The 16,527-nt window shown below is 39.4% G+C and overlaps 3 protein-coding genes across 7 annotated transcripts; 2 read left to right on the top strand and 1 right to left on the bottom strand.

The window, feature by feature from the left end:
• Positions 1-68: 68 nt before the first annotated feature.
• Positions 69-2,874, top strand: LOC137201200 (uncharacterized). Its single transcript, XM_067616134.1, has 10 exons — positions 69-238; positions 339-416; positions 631-663; positions 1,111-1,197; positions 1,332-1,429; positions 1,599-1,834; positions 2,015-2,119; positions 2,229-2,321; positions 2,407-2,472; positions 2,623-2,874. Exons 1-10 carry the CDS (start codon positions 179-181, stop codon positions 2,649-2,651), a joined length of 885 nt encoding a protein of 294 aa, XP_067472235.1. The 5' UTR covers positions 69-178; the 3' UTR covers positions 2,652-2,874.
• c17h17orf75 (chromosome 17 C17orf75 homolog) lies at positions 2,850-8,666 on the bottom strand. 2 transcript variants are annotated; one of them, XM_067616130.1, is made up of 10 exons: positions 8,287-8,665; positions 7,721-7,795; positions 7,156-7,281; positions 6,742-6,870; positions 6,531-6,591; positions 6,296-6,415; positions 5,454-5,518; positions 5,186-5,325; positions 4,974-5,077; positions 2,850-4,617 (listed from the first exon to the last, which is right to left on the bottom strand). In XM_067616130.1, exons 1-10 carry the CDS (start codon positions 8,427-8,429, stop codon positions 4,402-4,404), a joined length of 1,179 nt encoding a protein of 392 aa, XP_067472231.1. In that variant the 5' UTR covers positions 8,430-8,665; the 3' UTR covers positions 2,850-4,401. The 2 variants fall into 2 exon arrangements, with proteins under 2 accessions (XP_067472231.1, XP_067472232.1); XM_067616131.1 differs by lacking the exon at positions 7,721-7,795 and having other exon boundaries at positions 8,287-8,666.
• An 897-nt stretch (positions 8,667-9,563) lies between these two features.
• Positions 9,564-16,408, top strand: LOC137201009 (BUB3-interacting and GLEBS motif-containing protein ZNF207-like). Of its 4 annotated transcripts, XR_010932112.1 has the most exons (13): positions 9,564-9,698; positions 10,314-10,440; positions 10,521-10,659; positions 10,751-10,933; positions 11,430-11,505; positions 11,608-11,678; positions 11,844-11,998; positions 12,212-12,304; positions 13,109-13,336; positions 13,559-13,697; positions 13,852-13,974; positions 14,298-14,378; positions 14,997-16,408. XR_010932112.1 is itself a non-coding variant. In XM_067615810.1 (12 exons), the coding sequence occupies exons 1-12, from the start codon at positions 9,658-9,660 to the stop codon at positions 14,303-14,305; spliced, it is 1,383 nt and encodes a 460-aa protein (XP_067471911.1). In that variant the 5' UTR covers positions 9,564-9,657; the 3' UTR covers positions 14,306-16,408. The 4 variants fall into 4 exon arrangements, 3 of the variants coding, with proteins under 3 accessions (XP_067471911.1, XP_067471910.1, XP_067471912.1); XM_067615810.1 differs by having other exon boundaries at positions 14,298-16,408; XM_067615809.1 differs by having other exon boundaries at positions 13,852-16,408.
• Positions 16,409-16,527: the final 119 nt, after the last annotated feature.

Below are 16,527 nucleotides of genomic sequence, written 5' to 3'. Positions count from 1 at the left end.
AACGCACGACTGCAATTTTTGTGCCTAACTGGGAGTTCTGTGAAGCAGAATAGGGAAGTGAGTGTGTGATGTGGGCTGTGAACGATACTGCTCTTAGCGTAAGAGAGGAGGAAGTCACAGGTAGACTAACTTGACACTACCGGCAGTCACAGTGTAAAATGATCTTCTGAGGGACAACATGTCAATAGATGAGAAGCTGTTGTTTGAGGGTTTCTTGCAGAAAAGAAAAGATACTCTGGTAAGTTGCAAGCTGTCTTTAAACTAATTTGAACATATGCTTAATACGCTAATAAAAAGTGCATTTGGTTGTCGTCCATCTATATTTTTTATCCCTATAGAAAATAATATGGGTGACGTATTGGTTCAGGCTTCAAAACACAACCTTGTTCTTTTATACCAAGAAGAACGGCAACGCTGTGAGTAGATATTTACTGTGATAATTAAAGTTTCACATTAGTGCTTTACATTCAAAATTTCCCGCCTATTAGGTCTATTATCTCTGAAGCAAAAAAATAATCAAATATAGATGGTTAACGTGCTAGAGGAAATTGACTTTGCAAGGGTTTTTTTTGTTCTTTTTAAGATTTCATTGATTTAAAAATGATTGCGTTGACATTGTTCTCTTCACAGTCACATTTGAGAGGATATTACTACATTTACACAGTAAGTCCTCCATTTATTACAGTTGATATATGAGAAATTGATACTTACGCACAATTTTGAGGTAATTCTGCTTGAATAATTTAATATCATGCTACTTTATACTTCCCACAACATTTCAGAGGCACTTATACTTTTTACTCCACTGCATTAAAGCTTTAATTATTAATTACTTTCAGATTCAGCGTATAATCAACAAATTAATTATGATGTATTAGATTAAACAGCAAAGTAGTTCAATTAATTCCACTTTTACCTGCTTAAACTATCTGATAAAGGTACTGCTTACACATTATTCTGCTTACTTTTACTCGTAACTACATTATGGTATTGCTATGTCTACTTCAGTAAAACATCCGAGCACTTCCTCCACCACTGTTGCTTTGTCTCTAATAGGACACATAAAATGTATTTACCTAGATATCTGTCTATATCCGCTTCTCGGGTCAGGTGCAATCAGTACGAGAGGTCCAGAGAACTGACAGCAAGCGCTTTATGTTTGAGATCAACATGACCAATGGGAAGAGAAAAGTGTTGGTGAGTCTCAACTGTGGTTTGTCTGCGTTCTCAGTTCAGCTGGTAAGTCTGCAGGTTGTGAATGTGCCAGCTCTAACCAAGTCATGTCAACCATACCTCCAAACCACTGTGTGTGTGTGTGTGTGTGTGTGTAGGCAGCAGAGACAGATGCTCTCAGAAAGGAGTGGGTAGGACAGCTATGGAAAGCAATGCATCTTTCTACCTCTGCAGTCTCAGACTCCAGAGGTACACAGTAAGTAGGAGGAGGACTTTCCCTTTGTGGCAGATCTGAATTTTACCTAAAAAAAAAAAAAAACACGAATGGTCAACTAGATTTTAACTGTTGACATGCATCTGCAGGTGATTGATTTCTTTAATTGCACGGTCTCCTTCACTGAGTGCACACTTTCTCTGCTCCTCAGACTCAGAGTGTGTGAGCAGCGAGAGAGACGTAACAGCAGCACACCCATCTACTCGGAGAGTGACAGTGTGACAGAGTTTCCACCTGCTCGGCCCCTCTCGGCCCCTGCTCCACCGGGCTATATCCACCACGAGAACAGCAGCCTCACCTCCCCCATCTGCCCGACTGAGGAGCCGGACACTGAGGACGCTCCTTTCCAAAACACACTGCCAGCCTGTAACTACCAGCATCACGATGGTAAACTTTAAAATGATTTGTACCTTTACAAGTTTCAGTGATTTGAGACATAAATCCAACATCCTCACAACAGTGAATGTGATGATGTAGAGGGAACAACAACAAAACACAAGTTCATTTTTCAAATCACTGTAATTTAGTCGTGAATTGAGTTCACATGGTGCTAAACTCTGATTTCAGGTGACAGTCTGAATCAGTCTGAATCCGAACTGAATCTATGGTCCAGTGAGTTGAGCGATACGGAGGACAAACAAGGAGACTATGATGTTTTGCCACTCAGAAACAGTATGATCTTAAATATATTTTAAATAAATAACTCAACATCTCTTTTAACATAACATATAATAGTGGTCAAACGTCCAAACTGGCCTGATCATGTGTTATATGTCTTCAGAGACGTGCACCATCGACATCGACCCTTCAACAGAGACGAACGAGGGTGTGTACGACTTTCCTCTCTCTTACAAGAGAGCTTCTGACAATCAAGGTGAGATGACATGTTTTGTACAACGGCTAGCTTTTAAATAAGTGGTTATACCAAAATAATAAACAGTTTTTTTTGTCCATTTCAGACGCCACAGACAGCATCTATGACGTACCAAGCTCTCTTTTGAGACAGATGTCTGATGACACTGAAGGTTTTTTTTGTCTTCTCACTTATACTTATACATCTACCTAAATGTAGACAGTGGTTTATGCAACAAAAGGCACACATGTCAATTGTGTAACGCCTGAAAACATTATCTTAGCTATTTGTCTCAAGCTCATCTGTTTGTTTCTGGTTGCAGAGGAGCAGCCGGAGGAAGGAGCCTTCTGAAGTGGATGAGGTCAAGTTAGAGGAAACCAGTGGTGGACTGGAGGACAGCAGCAGCAGCAGAAGCCACCTCTGACTCACCATACATGTAACTTTTGGGACCAGATACAGATTCTTAGTACAGAAGACTGTTGCTGCCTAATTTTGGCAGCTTTGTGTTCAACTTTTGTATGCTAGACAACATGCACAACCACAACAGGCACTTGTTCATTGTTGTATTTATTTCAGCTTCCTATATACAAGACCAGAAACCACACAGATATTTATAACTATACAACACGCTGTACAGAGATGTCTACACACACATACTGTGGGTCAGTTGCACTATGGTTCACGATAGCAAAATGACTCATTTACACGTCACTCGGTTCACAGTTTTTAAAGTATACACCACCAACATTAATATTGCTATATTACAAACTTTGGACTGGTTTGAATGGGAATGAGCTTAGTTCTAAAACCCTTTATGGGTTTTATGGAATATAAAAACCTTCACTTTCTCAGATGAGGCTTGGTTCATTACATCAAGCTGTTTTGCTGCAGGCACACGATGAAAATAAAATAAAATATGGGCATGCTAACATTTACTGTTCAATATGTCATCTTCTTTTATTCTACATTTTAACTCCTTACTTGTCTTCACAACATTTTTTTGTGGGTATTAATATACATAGAACATTTTTTGTGGGAGCTTTAAACTAAACAAATGCTTAGTAAACGTCGTGAGCGGCTGGTCACGTAGTGCCCATTTTGTTCTCATGAACTGTTTAGCTGGTGAAGGCTTGGAAGATAATGTTTGTAAACAGAACATAATTTGCACTACTGTACACATGATATCCAAAAATTACACTATATCTACAACACTGCATTCCCAGAGAAGGATTACACATACATCTAATATCACTTGATAGACATATGTACATACAGTAGCAGTATTCATTAGACAATAATTATATAGTAGTGCAGGTACTGGGATTGAAAGTGAGCAAAAGCAAAGAATATGTAACGTGCTATGCATAAAAGTGATTTGTGCAATTCTCTTCTCATCTTCTATTAAGAAAACCAGTACAATCAAATTAAATACAAAACAATGTAAAGAATATTTGGACATCAACTAAGCAATAGATAATTTCGCACCAGTTTGGATCAACTCTGTTGTGATCATTGTCAGTTAGCAAAAGACTAGTAATAATATTTGGTTCATATTATTGTTATACACACTCACGCATCACAAAAATTGCAGAAGGAAAAGGTTGTGAAAGTGCCACTTTTTTAAAATTCACCTTCACCTGATGTGGGGTATATAGAGGTAACTACCACATGATGCACGAAAATATTTTTATCTCATCTTCAACCAGCAACTAATCTTAATTGTCAGGATCAATGCAGTGAAGTTACTTAAATAATGAAGTTATTAAAATATGATTAGACCTAAAAAGACACATTTGTTGAGAAGCTGAGTGTAAGTTGTCAGTGTTTTACAGTACATATTCCAAATCAGACCGCCACTGTTTTAGCTGAGAGGCAGCAGAAGTGCCAGTACAGGAAACTTATGTTTTATCGCTTATATTTAAGTTCTGGATCTGCCGTAGCCGCTGCCAGAATTTCCCCACTGCCACATTTAATCTGGCAAACATGTTTAAGATAGGATGTAGTGCTATGTTTAGAATGATACTAGGTTATCTGCTTTGTGGTTGGTACAGCAGACTATCTTACCAGGCGCCACAACTTGGACTAAGGTGTTATAATGGAATCAGGCCTGGGCCTGGGATTGATCCCTGAGGAACTCCTCCAGGACAGTGATGATGCTGCAGGCTTCAGGCAGGTCGCTATGCTCTGCCCTGGCATTCTGCAGCAGCACATCCCCGTTTCCGCAGCCCTGCAGGAACTGGCAGCAGCGAAACAGAGCGTAGTGACTCATCTCCGCCTGCCGCACGAAGCGCTTCAAGCTGTTCATGTCCTGGATGGCCTGTAGAGATGGAGAAATGATTAATAAGAGAGAAAAAAACAAGTTAAAAAAGGGAACAAATCAAGGACAGAAAAAAAAAGTTGATACTGTGTCTGTTAAGAGGAACTGAGAGCTATAATCCAGAGTTTCTCAATCTTGTGGGCTGGTGGGATATTTTTAAGGCTAATATGTATGTGAAACATACAAGTTGTGCAATATTCTACCAATTTTTTTTTACCAATTTCGTCGTCAGCTATAGTCACATAAAAATTACATACAATACAGAAATATGCTATTCTAAAATTAACACGATAGTCCAGAACCCCAAAAAGCTTGAGAAACCATATTATAATTTGTCTGTCTGTATGTTTTCCCACCTTAAGTTTGAAGTTCTCCAGAATCTGTCTGAGCAAGAAGGGATTACACCTCTCTGCAGCGTTTAAAAAAGCCTGAATCCAGTCGTCGCAGAACCGATTACTCACTGGGGGGAGAAAACATCTACATTAAACTCCTCAGTTGTGACATTTTGCAGCAGAGAGAAACATTATTTTTCCTGGCTTTACTTAGTATGTCACTGAGCACGACTTACCAGTGTTGGTGAGTGTGGGCGGGCTGGCGGAGCAGTCTATAATCAGGTCAGAGTGTGTGTCTTCTGAGATAGCCTTACACAGAGACGCTGTTGTGGTGTCCTGCTGGGACAGGCCCTGCAAACTGGCTGCTTTAATGAACCTGGTGCAGTATACAGAATAGACAGCTATTACATACTGTACTACAAAGAAATGCAGGAAGGAAGACCTCTTAAGTTGTAGGATTTGGTCATGCCGTCGTGTAGGTACAGTGATTCGAACCTAACTCACCTCAACACATCAGCCTTTGTCCTTTCGTCTGAATTGATGATGTCCACGTGTGTGTGACTCAGGGCCTGTGTACAGAAATTGTAGTGGCTGCAATGCATTGTTCTGAGGAAAACGTATATCTTACAACTGTGTCTAACAAAATCAATAAACTCGATTACTGTGTTTAAATGTGCAGTTCAGCCAAAAACACAGTCTTACACATAGTGCCATCTATGCATCCAGATACTTTTTGGTATAATTTACTGTTGGTATGGCTCAAACCTGTACTGATGACATAGCACTTACATGAGAAGAAGAAACACTAGAAGAAGAAACATTAGTGTTAAGTTTATCAGATGTAATTGTTTTAGCGGTTTTAGCACATCAGTGAGCTCCACTGTCCAAGTCCAGACTTTTTTAAGCCAAACTGGAGCTATCTGGAAGTAAGTTTTAGTGTTTTTTTACTTTCATTTCATTTTACTATCACACAACTCAACAGAATGACTATATATCTATACAGAGCGAGTAACAAATTCACAGACACATTTCGGTAGTTTCACTATGACAATACATACTTTTTTTTTCACAGGGCTTCTGAATGAGCTGCTACAAGTGAGGGGTTTGTGGTCAGGACCATAGTGGTATATTCACGAGGTGAAATGATGAGAAAAACATCCGCACACTCCAATCTGTGCATATTCGTTGACTGATTTATGCATTATTAAATTGCATAAATCTGCATAGATCAGAGTGTGTAGAGGCTTTTCCTATCATTATATATTGTATCTTAAATCCAGCAGCTCAAAAAAGCCTTTTTAGTGAGCATTAATCTGGACATATTCAAAAGGTGAAAAATGACTCACAGCATGCAGCAGGAAGCTGATGTTGCTCTGGACCAGCTGCACCACACGATAAATGTGCATCACAGACTCCTCGTACCACCGGCTCAGATAGGGACGCACCTCTGTCTCAAGATTTTGCAGCTGACACACACACACACACACACACACACACAGACATAGAGGGAAATGTCAATCTTGCATTAATAATACAATAAAAAACAAACTGCTTAATTACACTGACATTACATTCTCATACCTCTGGGGTTTGCAGGCTGCTATGTAGACCTTGGACGTATTTATCAAGCTCTAACCTAAATGTGCATTTGGTCAAGGAATATGAACTACTGCCTGCTTCTCTGTACAAAGTTACAATGATGCTGAAGCAATGCAACAATGCAGGAAAGCAATAGCAAGGACTGTGTATACAATTGTGCATTTCTATGCAAAAAACTGCGAGCAAAGGATATAGGTTCAGTCCTTTTTCAGAGCCCCCCATAAAGCAGATGACATATCCATTGCCGTCAGCATCAGGCTGTTCAGGAGACCTTTCCTGCTCCAGGAGACAGCAGTAGCAGCCGACTGCCTGCTCTGGGATACTGAGAGGAGTAAATAATCAACACATTTGTGTTAACCAACTCACTGATTTTGTCCATCTCTGAATCTTCATTTCCAGAAGTTACATTTTATTACTGTGATGAAACAAAACAGGCTCCATTCACCATGATATCAGGTATGATATGATATGATAATGAAGAATGTGCTGCAAGAATTATGAGGTCACACATTGTTTTGGGTTGTTTTGTCCTGAGATCTTGACTTTGTGCCCCGCTGGTGGGGAAGAAATGGTGGTGAAGTTATGAATGAATATGTAAAATTATTACCTGAGTTCCACCGTGGCGATGTTGCCCATGCCTCCAAGCAGGGCTCCTTTACTCAGCCTCCTTGAAATATAGGTCCGCAGCTCAGGTTCCGCCTCCAATGGCAGGCTGCTGTCAATCAGAGTCAGGCTGTGGACAGAGCAGAGAGTCAGTACGGATACACGCAGCCAGTGAAGGCGACGAGGAAGCCACTCAAGTCAATGGAGAGCAGATGGAGAAAGCTGATGACCAAAAGCCACATCCAACACAACACACAACTGAGTCACATAGCTGTAACTGCATCATCTCAGTCACTGACAAAACACATATTTTGCCTTTTTTTTCACTCCACTTGACATATGGAAGTGGAGATCCCCGTTCAGATTGGGGAGAGACCTTAAGGCCATGTAACTCAGCACAGCACAGCAATGAACAATCAGGACAAAATCACAAATGAAAACAGCACTGATTCCATGTTGATTGGATTTCCCGTAGCAGCCCGAGGACACACCAATGCACAACAGTGAAAGCCAAAGAGAAAATGACCACTGAAAGCAAGGAGAAGGTAGGCGGATGGCTCCTTTGTTACCTAAAGTCATCTTGACTGGTTGTGGAGTCTGCTCTTCTCTGGTTCCATGCCACATTTTCCCCAGTAGCCTCAGATCTAAGACAATTGACAGTTTACTCATCATCTGGTTAGTTTTTAATGTACAAATCTGTTTTTACCTACATGAGTGTCACTGTCAGCAGGTTCAGGAACAAGGGACTACAATAATTAAAGAGTGCTTTAGGGTATGAATCACATACTGCATAATAATTCAAACAGTGATACAGACAAACAAACACTCTTAACCCACCAGGGAGCAAGTCGTATTCAGGAAAAAGAACAGTAATTGTGTGATGTCCTGTAAGAAAAGTTTTACCTACTATGTGAACAAAAATACCAATAAGAAATAATCCAACAATAAATGTTCATCAGAAAATGCAGTAAAAACACATTATAAAATAATTCCAATACATTCAACACATGTAAAATGACACACTGGACAAACACTCCTAAACACGACCTTCATTTATTTTAGGGATAGAAAAACAATTTATTAAGGCAACATCGGCTGTGCAAAACAGAAACTGGGACAATTAATTGGCCGTTACCTGGTGCCTTGATAAAGGTAGATGGTGTAGTAGCAGTTCAATTGAATTTTCTGGCTGTATCCAGCAATTTCTTCGCTGTCAAAGTCATCTCTCTCCTCCACGTCGATTGAATCTTGGAAGGACGAGGTTTGGGAGGTAAACATGATGCTACTACTGCTAGCAGCCGGCTAAACTAGCAGATAACGAGGCGGTATCTTTATTGTTTAGCTGTGCTGCTGTGGTAGATACTAATAATTATTATGGTAGATAGTATTATTAATTATTAATGGCGTTGGGATGTCTGGCTGATATTGCAATGATATAGAAGCGCACATACAGCAGTTACAGCTGTGGAACAGCTATCTCGTTTATGTGGCCTTTGCGCATGCGCCAATTGTGTACGTCCTCAAAAACAGTCCGACTATGATATGAATATGTGATGTGCGTTCCTGGGACAAACGTTTATTTATTTATTTATTTATTTATTTATTTATTTTCTTAATATTACAAGACAAACAACAGTTTGAAATTCCATTATTTATTTAGGAATTTATTGATGTGTTTTTAAATGATTTACTTATTGACTGATTTATGTTCTTTTTGTAAATCCCTTTCTAATTTGAACGATTTATTGATAGATTATTGTTTCATCTGTAAATTATCATTATAATTCCTCTTTTTTGTTGCCCATTAAAATATTGAATGATGAATTAATTTGTAATTTAGTCTATTTATTTATGGATTAATTCATTAATTTGTAATCAATTTTTTTATTGTGCAATTAGTTATTAATTAATGACATGCTTTATTACTATTTCCTTGACACTTCTGGTCCTCCACAGTACAGGGAGTACTGGGGGGAATTAAATAAAATAAACGAATCACAAAAACACAAGAAGAAATAACATTGCACAATGTAAAAGATACATAATACAGAAATTTAAATAGAAAAATAAATAAATAAATAAAACAACAATAAAAAGTGAATAAGCAATATTGCAAACCAAATTAAGTTATCTGACAATGTTTAATCACTGAAATGTGCATTTGTTGTTTTTTTTTTTACTGTGTTGATGTGATGTTAGTTATTTACTTCTAAATTCAAGTGCTTTAACCTGCAATCATTTAAATTATATATATGATAATTCAACTGGCTGATAAATATATTTGTAAAGATAGTCGTATGTAAATGCGTACACAAAACTATGCATGAAAGCAACCATAGTGAAAGACTGTAGTACATATGAATGGTGAGATAAAGGTTACTTATTGAAGTAAATACTGGGTTTGGACCACCGGGGGGCTCAGTGAGTCTGTGCTGGAGGCCCGACGCCATCTTTAGATTAGCGGATTTATTTTAGTAGCAGGTTGAGGACTGGCAGCACAGAAATCATGGGAAGAAAGAAGAAAAAGCAAATGAAGCCGTGGTGCTGGTATCCTTTCCCACATTTTACATGTAGTATTGTAACGTTATCTGGCTTTTAACGTTACTGTCTGTTTCTGTGGTAAACAGTGTTATCGTCGCTTAGCTAACTGCAAGTTAACCTGAGCTTAGTAATAATAAATATGTAGCCAGCTAGCTACAAATAGCTGTCGTCAAGTTAAATTAACTACGGGCGAAGTATTTTAATACCCTGTGATATGTTGTGTTTTTTTTTTAGCAAGGTGGTTTTTGAGTAAACAAATGCTCTGTATTATGTTGTCAGACCTATAATTTTACATACGTGAACAACTGCTTACAAACCAACTTGCACTTTTTTTTTTTTTATTATTGTTCGGCCTGCTTCTACAAATTGTGTTTTTCATCTCGTCAAGTTTAGGTGTTTGTACATTTATATAATTTTGTTGCTTTTGTGCTTTTGCTTGTTTGCTTTTATTGTTGTTATCATTTGTTTTTGTTGTGCTTTTGTGTACTCTGTTAAGCTCTTTGGGTTGCCTCTAGGATGAAATGTGCTATAGAATAATAATTTGTCTTGCTTAAACAAATAAGTCAGCACAGTATTACATTTTTTTAGACACTTAAACAGTTTCCTTAACTGTTAACTCAGGTACTGCAACAGAGATTTTGATGATGAAAAGATTCTCATCCAGCATCAGAAAGCCAAACATTTCAAATGCCACATTTGTCATAAAAAGCTGTACACTGGCCCCGGGCTCGCTATCCACTGTATGCAGGTGAGGAAACAGCTACATATTTGTTTATATACATTAAGTCCTAATGAACTAGCTGATTGACCTTGTCGTTTCTATCTAAGGTGCATAAAGAGACTATTGATGGAGTTCCTAATGCGATACCTGGAAGGACAGATATTGAACTGGAGATTTATGGCATGGAGGGTATTCCAGAGAAAGACATGGAAGAGAGAAGAAGAGTGCTTGAACAAAAAAACCAAGGTATTGACACCAGAATACTTTAATAACAATTTACTGCACTGTTATGGCCTATTCTAGAGACTGATTCTACTCCTCCTTATTCTTTTTTCAGAGACTCAGAAGAAAAAGCAGAACCAGGATGACTCTGATGAGTACGATGACGATGACGAGCCCGGTCCCTCCTTCCAGCAGCCTGCTGCAGGTCAGCCCCAGGCAGGCTACATCCCCCCTATGACCCAGCCTGGCATGCCTCCTGGCTCTGGTGCTCCTGGGATACCGCCAGGAAGCTACTCAGGTTGGAAACAGTGACTTTACTTGAACTGCAAAAACATCAACAACTATTAAGCTAATAAGATTGTATCAGCATCATGTTGTTTACCAAGGGTGCTTACAGAGCTTTACTTTGGTTTTACCCTTACGCCGTGCCTTCTTGCCAATTTTCTCAACTATGCGCTGTGTTTTTCTAATAGGTTTACATGAGACTAGATTCAGACAGTATAGGAAAGGTGTCAAGCATATTGAATACAGTATGTGTTGCGGCATATGTCCTAAAATGTTTCTAAAGCTCAGTCAGTTAAAATTTCCTTCAACACTGACAAAATTAATGCAGCCAAGTTCACATACTGTATTTTGCCTAAAATAATAAGAATATGCTATATAGACTACCATTTTTACATTCAGGTGTTGTTTATATCGTTTTAAAGTAGGAATATTGATGTATGGATGGAAGCATATAAAAAACTACATATAACACACACTTGAGATGCTAAAAGTGAATCTCTTTGTTTCAGGAATCCCTCCAATGATGCCAGGTGTGCCGCCAATGATGCCAGGAATGCCGCCCGTAATGCCGGGAATGCCTCCAGGGTAAATACTTGGTTTTATTAATCAAGACTGTGACTTTTTATGAATCCCAATCTTTCCTATATCTTGTATTTTAAACATTGATATTCTTCCTCATGTATTCAGGATGATACCAATGGGTAGGATGATGCCTCCTGGTCCGGGGATGCCTCCTATGATGCCAGGCGTGCCACCAGGTAAGCAGTGCCCTGCCAGCATGCAACCTCAGATAGCACTTAATATGAATTATTTATTTGACATGCGAATTTATAGAAAATAAAGGGTTGTCAATATGTTGTAGCACTGTTGTTATTTGCCTTTACATGTTTGCCTATATGATGAATTTGTCTTGCTGTTGTCAGGCATGCCTCCACCAGTGGCCCACCGGCCCGGGATTACACACATGGCTCAGGTCCCTCCAGCTGCAAATGTGCTGACTAGACCTGTCGTTCCTGCTGCCACTGCCCCCTCAGCCCAGCCAGATGTCACAAAACCTCTGTTTCCCAGTGCTGGACAGGTAAAACGTTCATGACGCCATTTACCCAAATACACTCTCCATCTCCCTCTACATTCTGACATGGCAGAACATTAACGTCCTCCTGAAGGGATGTTTGTGTAGCTCTCTGTGCTCCCACAGGCTGATGTAAAGCCGACTTTAGCCAGAAACTCTTACAACTAAAGGATTATTTTATTCACAGTTCCTATTCTTTACTCTCTCCCTGTGCTACAGATGGGGAGTCGGGTCGCAAGTACAAGTGCAGGCTCGTCAAGTGCAGACTCTCAGTCTGCCTCCCCTAAAGCTCTGTTCCCTATCACATCACAAGTACGCAGCTGTCTGCCTGCTCCACTCTGACAACATACAGCTTTACAACTGGCATGCACACAATTGTGTTTGCCTGCTGTGTACTTGGGCAGATTGCATAGATTAATTATGTTTTATTTGCCAAAGCTGTTTTAGCAAGGGATGACGAAATCCAATCCATTGGTGCTTAGAAATTACTTTTAAAATGCTTTTTAATTTCTAGCAACATGTCTTCATTTGCTTCCTCCTTTACTACAAATCTGCATTTATAGAAGACTGAAAAAGTTGCCTCACCTCAACAAAATCAGAAATGGAGAGTTATGCAGATTTGTAAAGTGAGCTTCTTATCTCTGAGCTGCTGTAAGGCAATATAGCACGGCATGCTCTTTTTGATTTGTTTTCTTGCAGGCTTAACTGAATAGCTTCTCCTTTAGTCATACTTTATAAGGTTACTCTCCCATGTGTGTAGCAACAGTGGTGCATTAACATTTTAATAGTATCAACTCAGACCCCTTTTAAAGACACAGGAGACACAGTGTGAGCAGCACTTTAGCAGAGTAACAGCAGCATCTAGTGCTCCGTTGGTGTGTCTACGCAGGATGCGTTCAGGCACAGTTTCAAATGAAAGTGAAAATAAACTTGGAAGTGAGAGGCAAAGAATAGACTCGAGTGAGGGAATCATGGATGAAATTAATGGACTTGGGATGTATCCATTAACGTCAGTGATGGGAGTAACCTCAAAGTATGACTAAAAATGTCCCCTTGTGAAATTTTAAGATCTTTCAGCAGAGTGTTTCTAATGTGTCTTCGTCTCTCTCCTCTCAGAGTCAGCAGACAATGTCAGGGTCCCCTCACCCTCCCCCCTCTACCTCATCTGAACCCTCAAAGCCCACATTCCCGGCCTACACTCAGGCCACCGCAGCCGTGGCCAGCCCCAATGCTGGCAGCAGTACGGTCTCTAAACCTCCCTCTACTGTGACCAGTAAGCCTGCCACCCTCACCACCTCTAGTGCAACCAGTAAGTTGATCCACCCCGATGAGGATATCTCACTGGTAAGTAGTCCAGCTGGAACTGTCTCCCTTTATAGTTTTTTACAGTAAGTAGCATTTTGAGAAAAAAACAGTCATGGCAAAAGTTTTGGTGAAAATCATAAAGTCCATAAATGTCTTTTCTTAAGTAAAACTGATTCATTGATTTTCTTATTTCTCCTGGTTGAGCTGCATAATTTCAGTGTCAAATTATTCTTCCTCTCATTTGCTTTCTGTGTCCTGTAGGAAGAGTTGCGGGCTCAGCTGCCCAGGTACCAGTGCAGTATTCCCCGCCAAGGCCAGGCCACTGCTTCTGCCCCGTCAGTGGGTCCTGTGGGTGGCATGATGTCTCCTCAGCAGCCAGGCATGAGGCATCCTATACCTGGTACATACCATCTACCTTAAGTTCACAAATATTTCTTCATAAGTGCTGCAACTTATTATGTAACACTGAATGAATATATGTTTATAATTGAAAAGCTGTATGGTTTTTGATATCGATTTTTAATTAAAAAGCCAACAAACATGTGTTCTTGCAGGCCAATATGGTGGTCCGCCCCAGGGGATGCCAGGCTACATGCCAGGAGGGATGCCTCCATACGGACAGGCCCCTCCTGTGGTTCCCCCAGGGTACCAAGGAGCCCCTCCACGGCCACCCATAGGTATGAGACCCCCTGTCATGTCTCCTGGAGGCCGCTACTGAAGTCTCCCTTCCTCTCTTCTATAGGTTTGGACACTCAACCCTTTTCTAATGTCCTCAGCTGCTAGTAGACAAACCAGTATTGGTGTTATAGTACCACAACGTATCGTTTATTCTACTACTGTGCTATGAGGAAGAGACACTGAATAAGCAGCAAACAAAAGAGCTATAAAAGCAACACAGAGCGCATGGGAAATATTCACACTGTACCTAACCGAGACTATGAACTGTTGTTTCAAACCAACTCTGTTCTGTGGCTTTTTTTCCTTCTCATGTTTCATTTAGGTGTGTAGAAGTGTAGTAGATATGGTTCGTAGTGTTGTGAAGGCGCTGGAGTTACATGGGCAGTACACACCCTTTATCAAGGCAAGTTTTATGTAAATACATTTTTGTTCTATGCTAAACAGTGAGGCCTTCACAGCACGCAGGTGCTGTTGGACTTCATGTCCCCAACTATGTTTGGTGAGGGCTTCAAATAACTGTTTATGCCTTTGTTCTGTTTTATGTTAATCCTCCATTAATTTTAATGAGGAAACTCCCCTAAACCTAAACAGATAAAGTACATGGTTACTAAATGAAATGGTATATGTATTGCTGTAAAACTGTATTGTAATAAAATGTGGCAAAAATTTAAGACTCTTCTTTGCGGGACGTTAGTGGGAAAAGAAACGTCACAGCAGGTTTGTACTCTAGTTATAAGCTACGTGACTACATGGTGATTGTGTGTCTTTGTTGTGTTGAAAGATGAATAATATAAACAGAAATGTGCTTTTAACCTTTTGTTGAGTTGAAATTAAAATGTTGGTAAATATTCTCTTTTGACTATAAGTAGTATATTGATTTTTTTTTTTTTTTTTTAATTGATGCTCTGTACATGGCACTGGCAGACTGGCCGTTGATGCACTGAGTGCTTTGTACAGCTGCATAACTTCCGGGTTGTTAGTGGCTGTAGTGCTAAAACCCAGATTTCTCTTCTCCCTGTAGCAATGCCATGGGGGACTGGCTGAGGCCCTGTCTCAGTGTAGCCCTGTTTCAGCCTGAGGCAAGTCTCACCATTTTCTGTCTTCTCATTCATTATCAGGGGCCCTCACAGCGTACATGCTGTTGGATCTCAATGTCCCCAAACTTGCAGCAAGTTTGGTGAAGGCCCTTGTTTGTGTTGTTGCATTTAGGCACCATTTTCTAGCTCATGTAAATTATATTCTTTCTTGTTAAGTTCTGATGTGCCACTGAATCTCCATTTTGACGTGTCGGAGCACCAGGAAGCTCTGTTTTCATTTAATAGTTCTCTACTGAAAGAATAGAGCTATTAAATGAAACTATATTCCTTTAGAGACTTTGGATATTAATTAGACCTGTAGTCCACAACAGTTTACTGTCTCAGCTATTGATGGCTTGGTCAAAAGTCAAATATTTTGTTAGATTCCCACATACAGACACCATCAGCAGTCTGTCACATGCAGCCATATATATATGTTAATTGTGTGTTGGGAGGTGTGTGATGAACAAATGACTTTCAAATGCTTGTGAAATGGTTTTACCACTTAATCCTGTTTGTTTCATCAGCTTTCCTCACTTGATCATTTGAATTTAACTTACATGAAGGAGAATCCCTACCAGTAACAGGTTAGTTAAAGCTGTAAGTACCACTGCTGTAATTTCCGTCGACCTTTGTTTTCTGTGCACACATAATGAGATCATAATCGTTTGTCACCTATAGGTTCAAAACAAAAACCAGCCCACAATTCTTTAGCATTTGACACTAATGACAGTCAACTATTCATTTATGATCTCCAGGATAGCTTGGATCAAAAAGTCTAATAATTAATTCGAAGCTTGGTGTGTAACACGCAATGTGATCAACATCTCAACATAGTTTTTGGTGTGAATAACCTCTATTTAAACCAATGATTTAATGCTTTACATGAGTAATACAGGCAGAGTCTTCAGTGGTAAGTATTGGCTCTTTATCTCATGTTAAATATATGCTAATTCAGTTAAATTTTGGAACATTGTTTAATTTCTCCACCGTGTAAGAAAATAACAAACCAAGGTTATTGGACTTTTTAGATGTTGCGCAACAAAGCTACAGTATAAATCTTTTACTTGCTAAAGAATACAGTATTATACAAAGATGTAACGCATTTTCTTTTGTAGTTATATCATACTTTTTCTGAGAATATGATGGTACTGGGTCGACTTAGACGCTCTGGTTGCAGGGATATTTCTTTTGGTTTCAACTGTAAGTTATGTTTAAAAACTGAAGGTTTATCATTAATATTTGTTTCAGGATTTGTCCCTTTCAAAGAACTCTAAACAGGATTTTTGTGTAATTTCTGTGTCCAAGTCAGAATGTGACTGTTTTATCTTTGAATAAATCTGTTCATAAACTCTGATTTGTCTTTGTGATGTTTTCCTACCATGTTTTCATTGTTTCATATTTGTAAACAGCAAATAGTTACTCCTTGATATAGTTAAAATTTTGTGTTATCAGGCTGTTAATAGAGCCAATGAT

The sequence above is a fragment of the Thunnus thynnus genome, chromosome 17 (genome assembly GCF_963924715.1).
Source record: "Thunnus thynnus chromosome 17, fThuThy2.1, whole genome shotgun sequence".
Taxonomy (NCBI): domain Eukaryota; kingdom Metazoa; phylum Chordata; class Actinopteri; order Scombriformes; family Scombridae; genus Thunnus; species Thunnus thynnus.
Note: the sequence above shows the minus strand (reverse complement) of the source record. Positions and strands in the feature narration are given on the sequence as shown.

What these genes read in the sequence shown, in the direction of transcription:
- LOC137201009 (XM_067615809.1), top strand. Translation starts at nt 9,658, where the DNA reads ATGGGAAGAAAGAAGAAAAAGCAAATGAAGCCGTGGTGCTG. An exon ending in ACCGCCAGGAAGCTACTCAG is followed by an intron (nt 10,934 to 11,429) that starts GTTGGAAACAGT and finishes TCTTTGTTTCAG; the next exon opens with GAATCCCTCCAATGATGCCA. An exon ending in ATGCCGGGAATGCCTCCAGG is followed by an intron (nt 11,506 to 11,607) that starts GTAAATACTTGG and finishes TCATGTATTCAG; the next exon opens with GATGATACCAATGGGTAGGA.
- LOC137201200 (XM_067616134.1), top strand. Translation starts at nt 179, where the DNA reads ATGTCAATAGATGAGAAGCTGTTGTTTGAGGGTTTCTTGCAGAAAAGA. An exon ending in TCAGACTCCAGAGGTACACA is followed by an intron (nt 1,430 to 1,598) that starts GTAAGTAGGAGG and finishes TCTGCTCCTCAG; the next exon opens with ACTCAGAGTGTGTGAGCAGC. An exon ending in GAGAGCTTCTGACAATCAAG is followed by an intron (nt 2,322 to 2,406) that starts GTGAGATGACAT and finishes TGTCCATTTCAG; the next exon opens with ACGCCACAGACAGCATCTAT.
- c17h17orf75 (XM_067616130.1), bottom strand. Translation starts at nt 8,429, where the DNA reads ATGTTTACCTCCCAAACCTCGTCCTTCCAAGATTCAATCGACGTGGAG. An exon ending in ACCAGTCAAGATGACTTTAG is followed by an intron (nt 7,282 to 7,720) that starts GTAACAAAGGAG and finishes CTCTGTCCACAG; the next exon opens with CCTGACTCTGATTGACAGCA. An exon ending in TGGAGAACTTCAAACTTAAG is followed by an intron (nt 4,618 to 4,973) that starts GTGGGAAAACAT and finishes CCATCTCTACAG; the next exon opens with GCCATCCAGGACATGAACAG.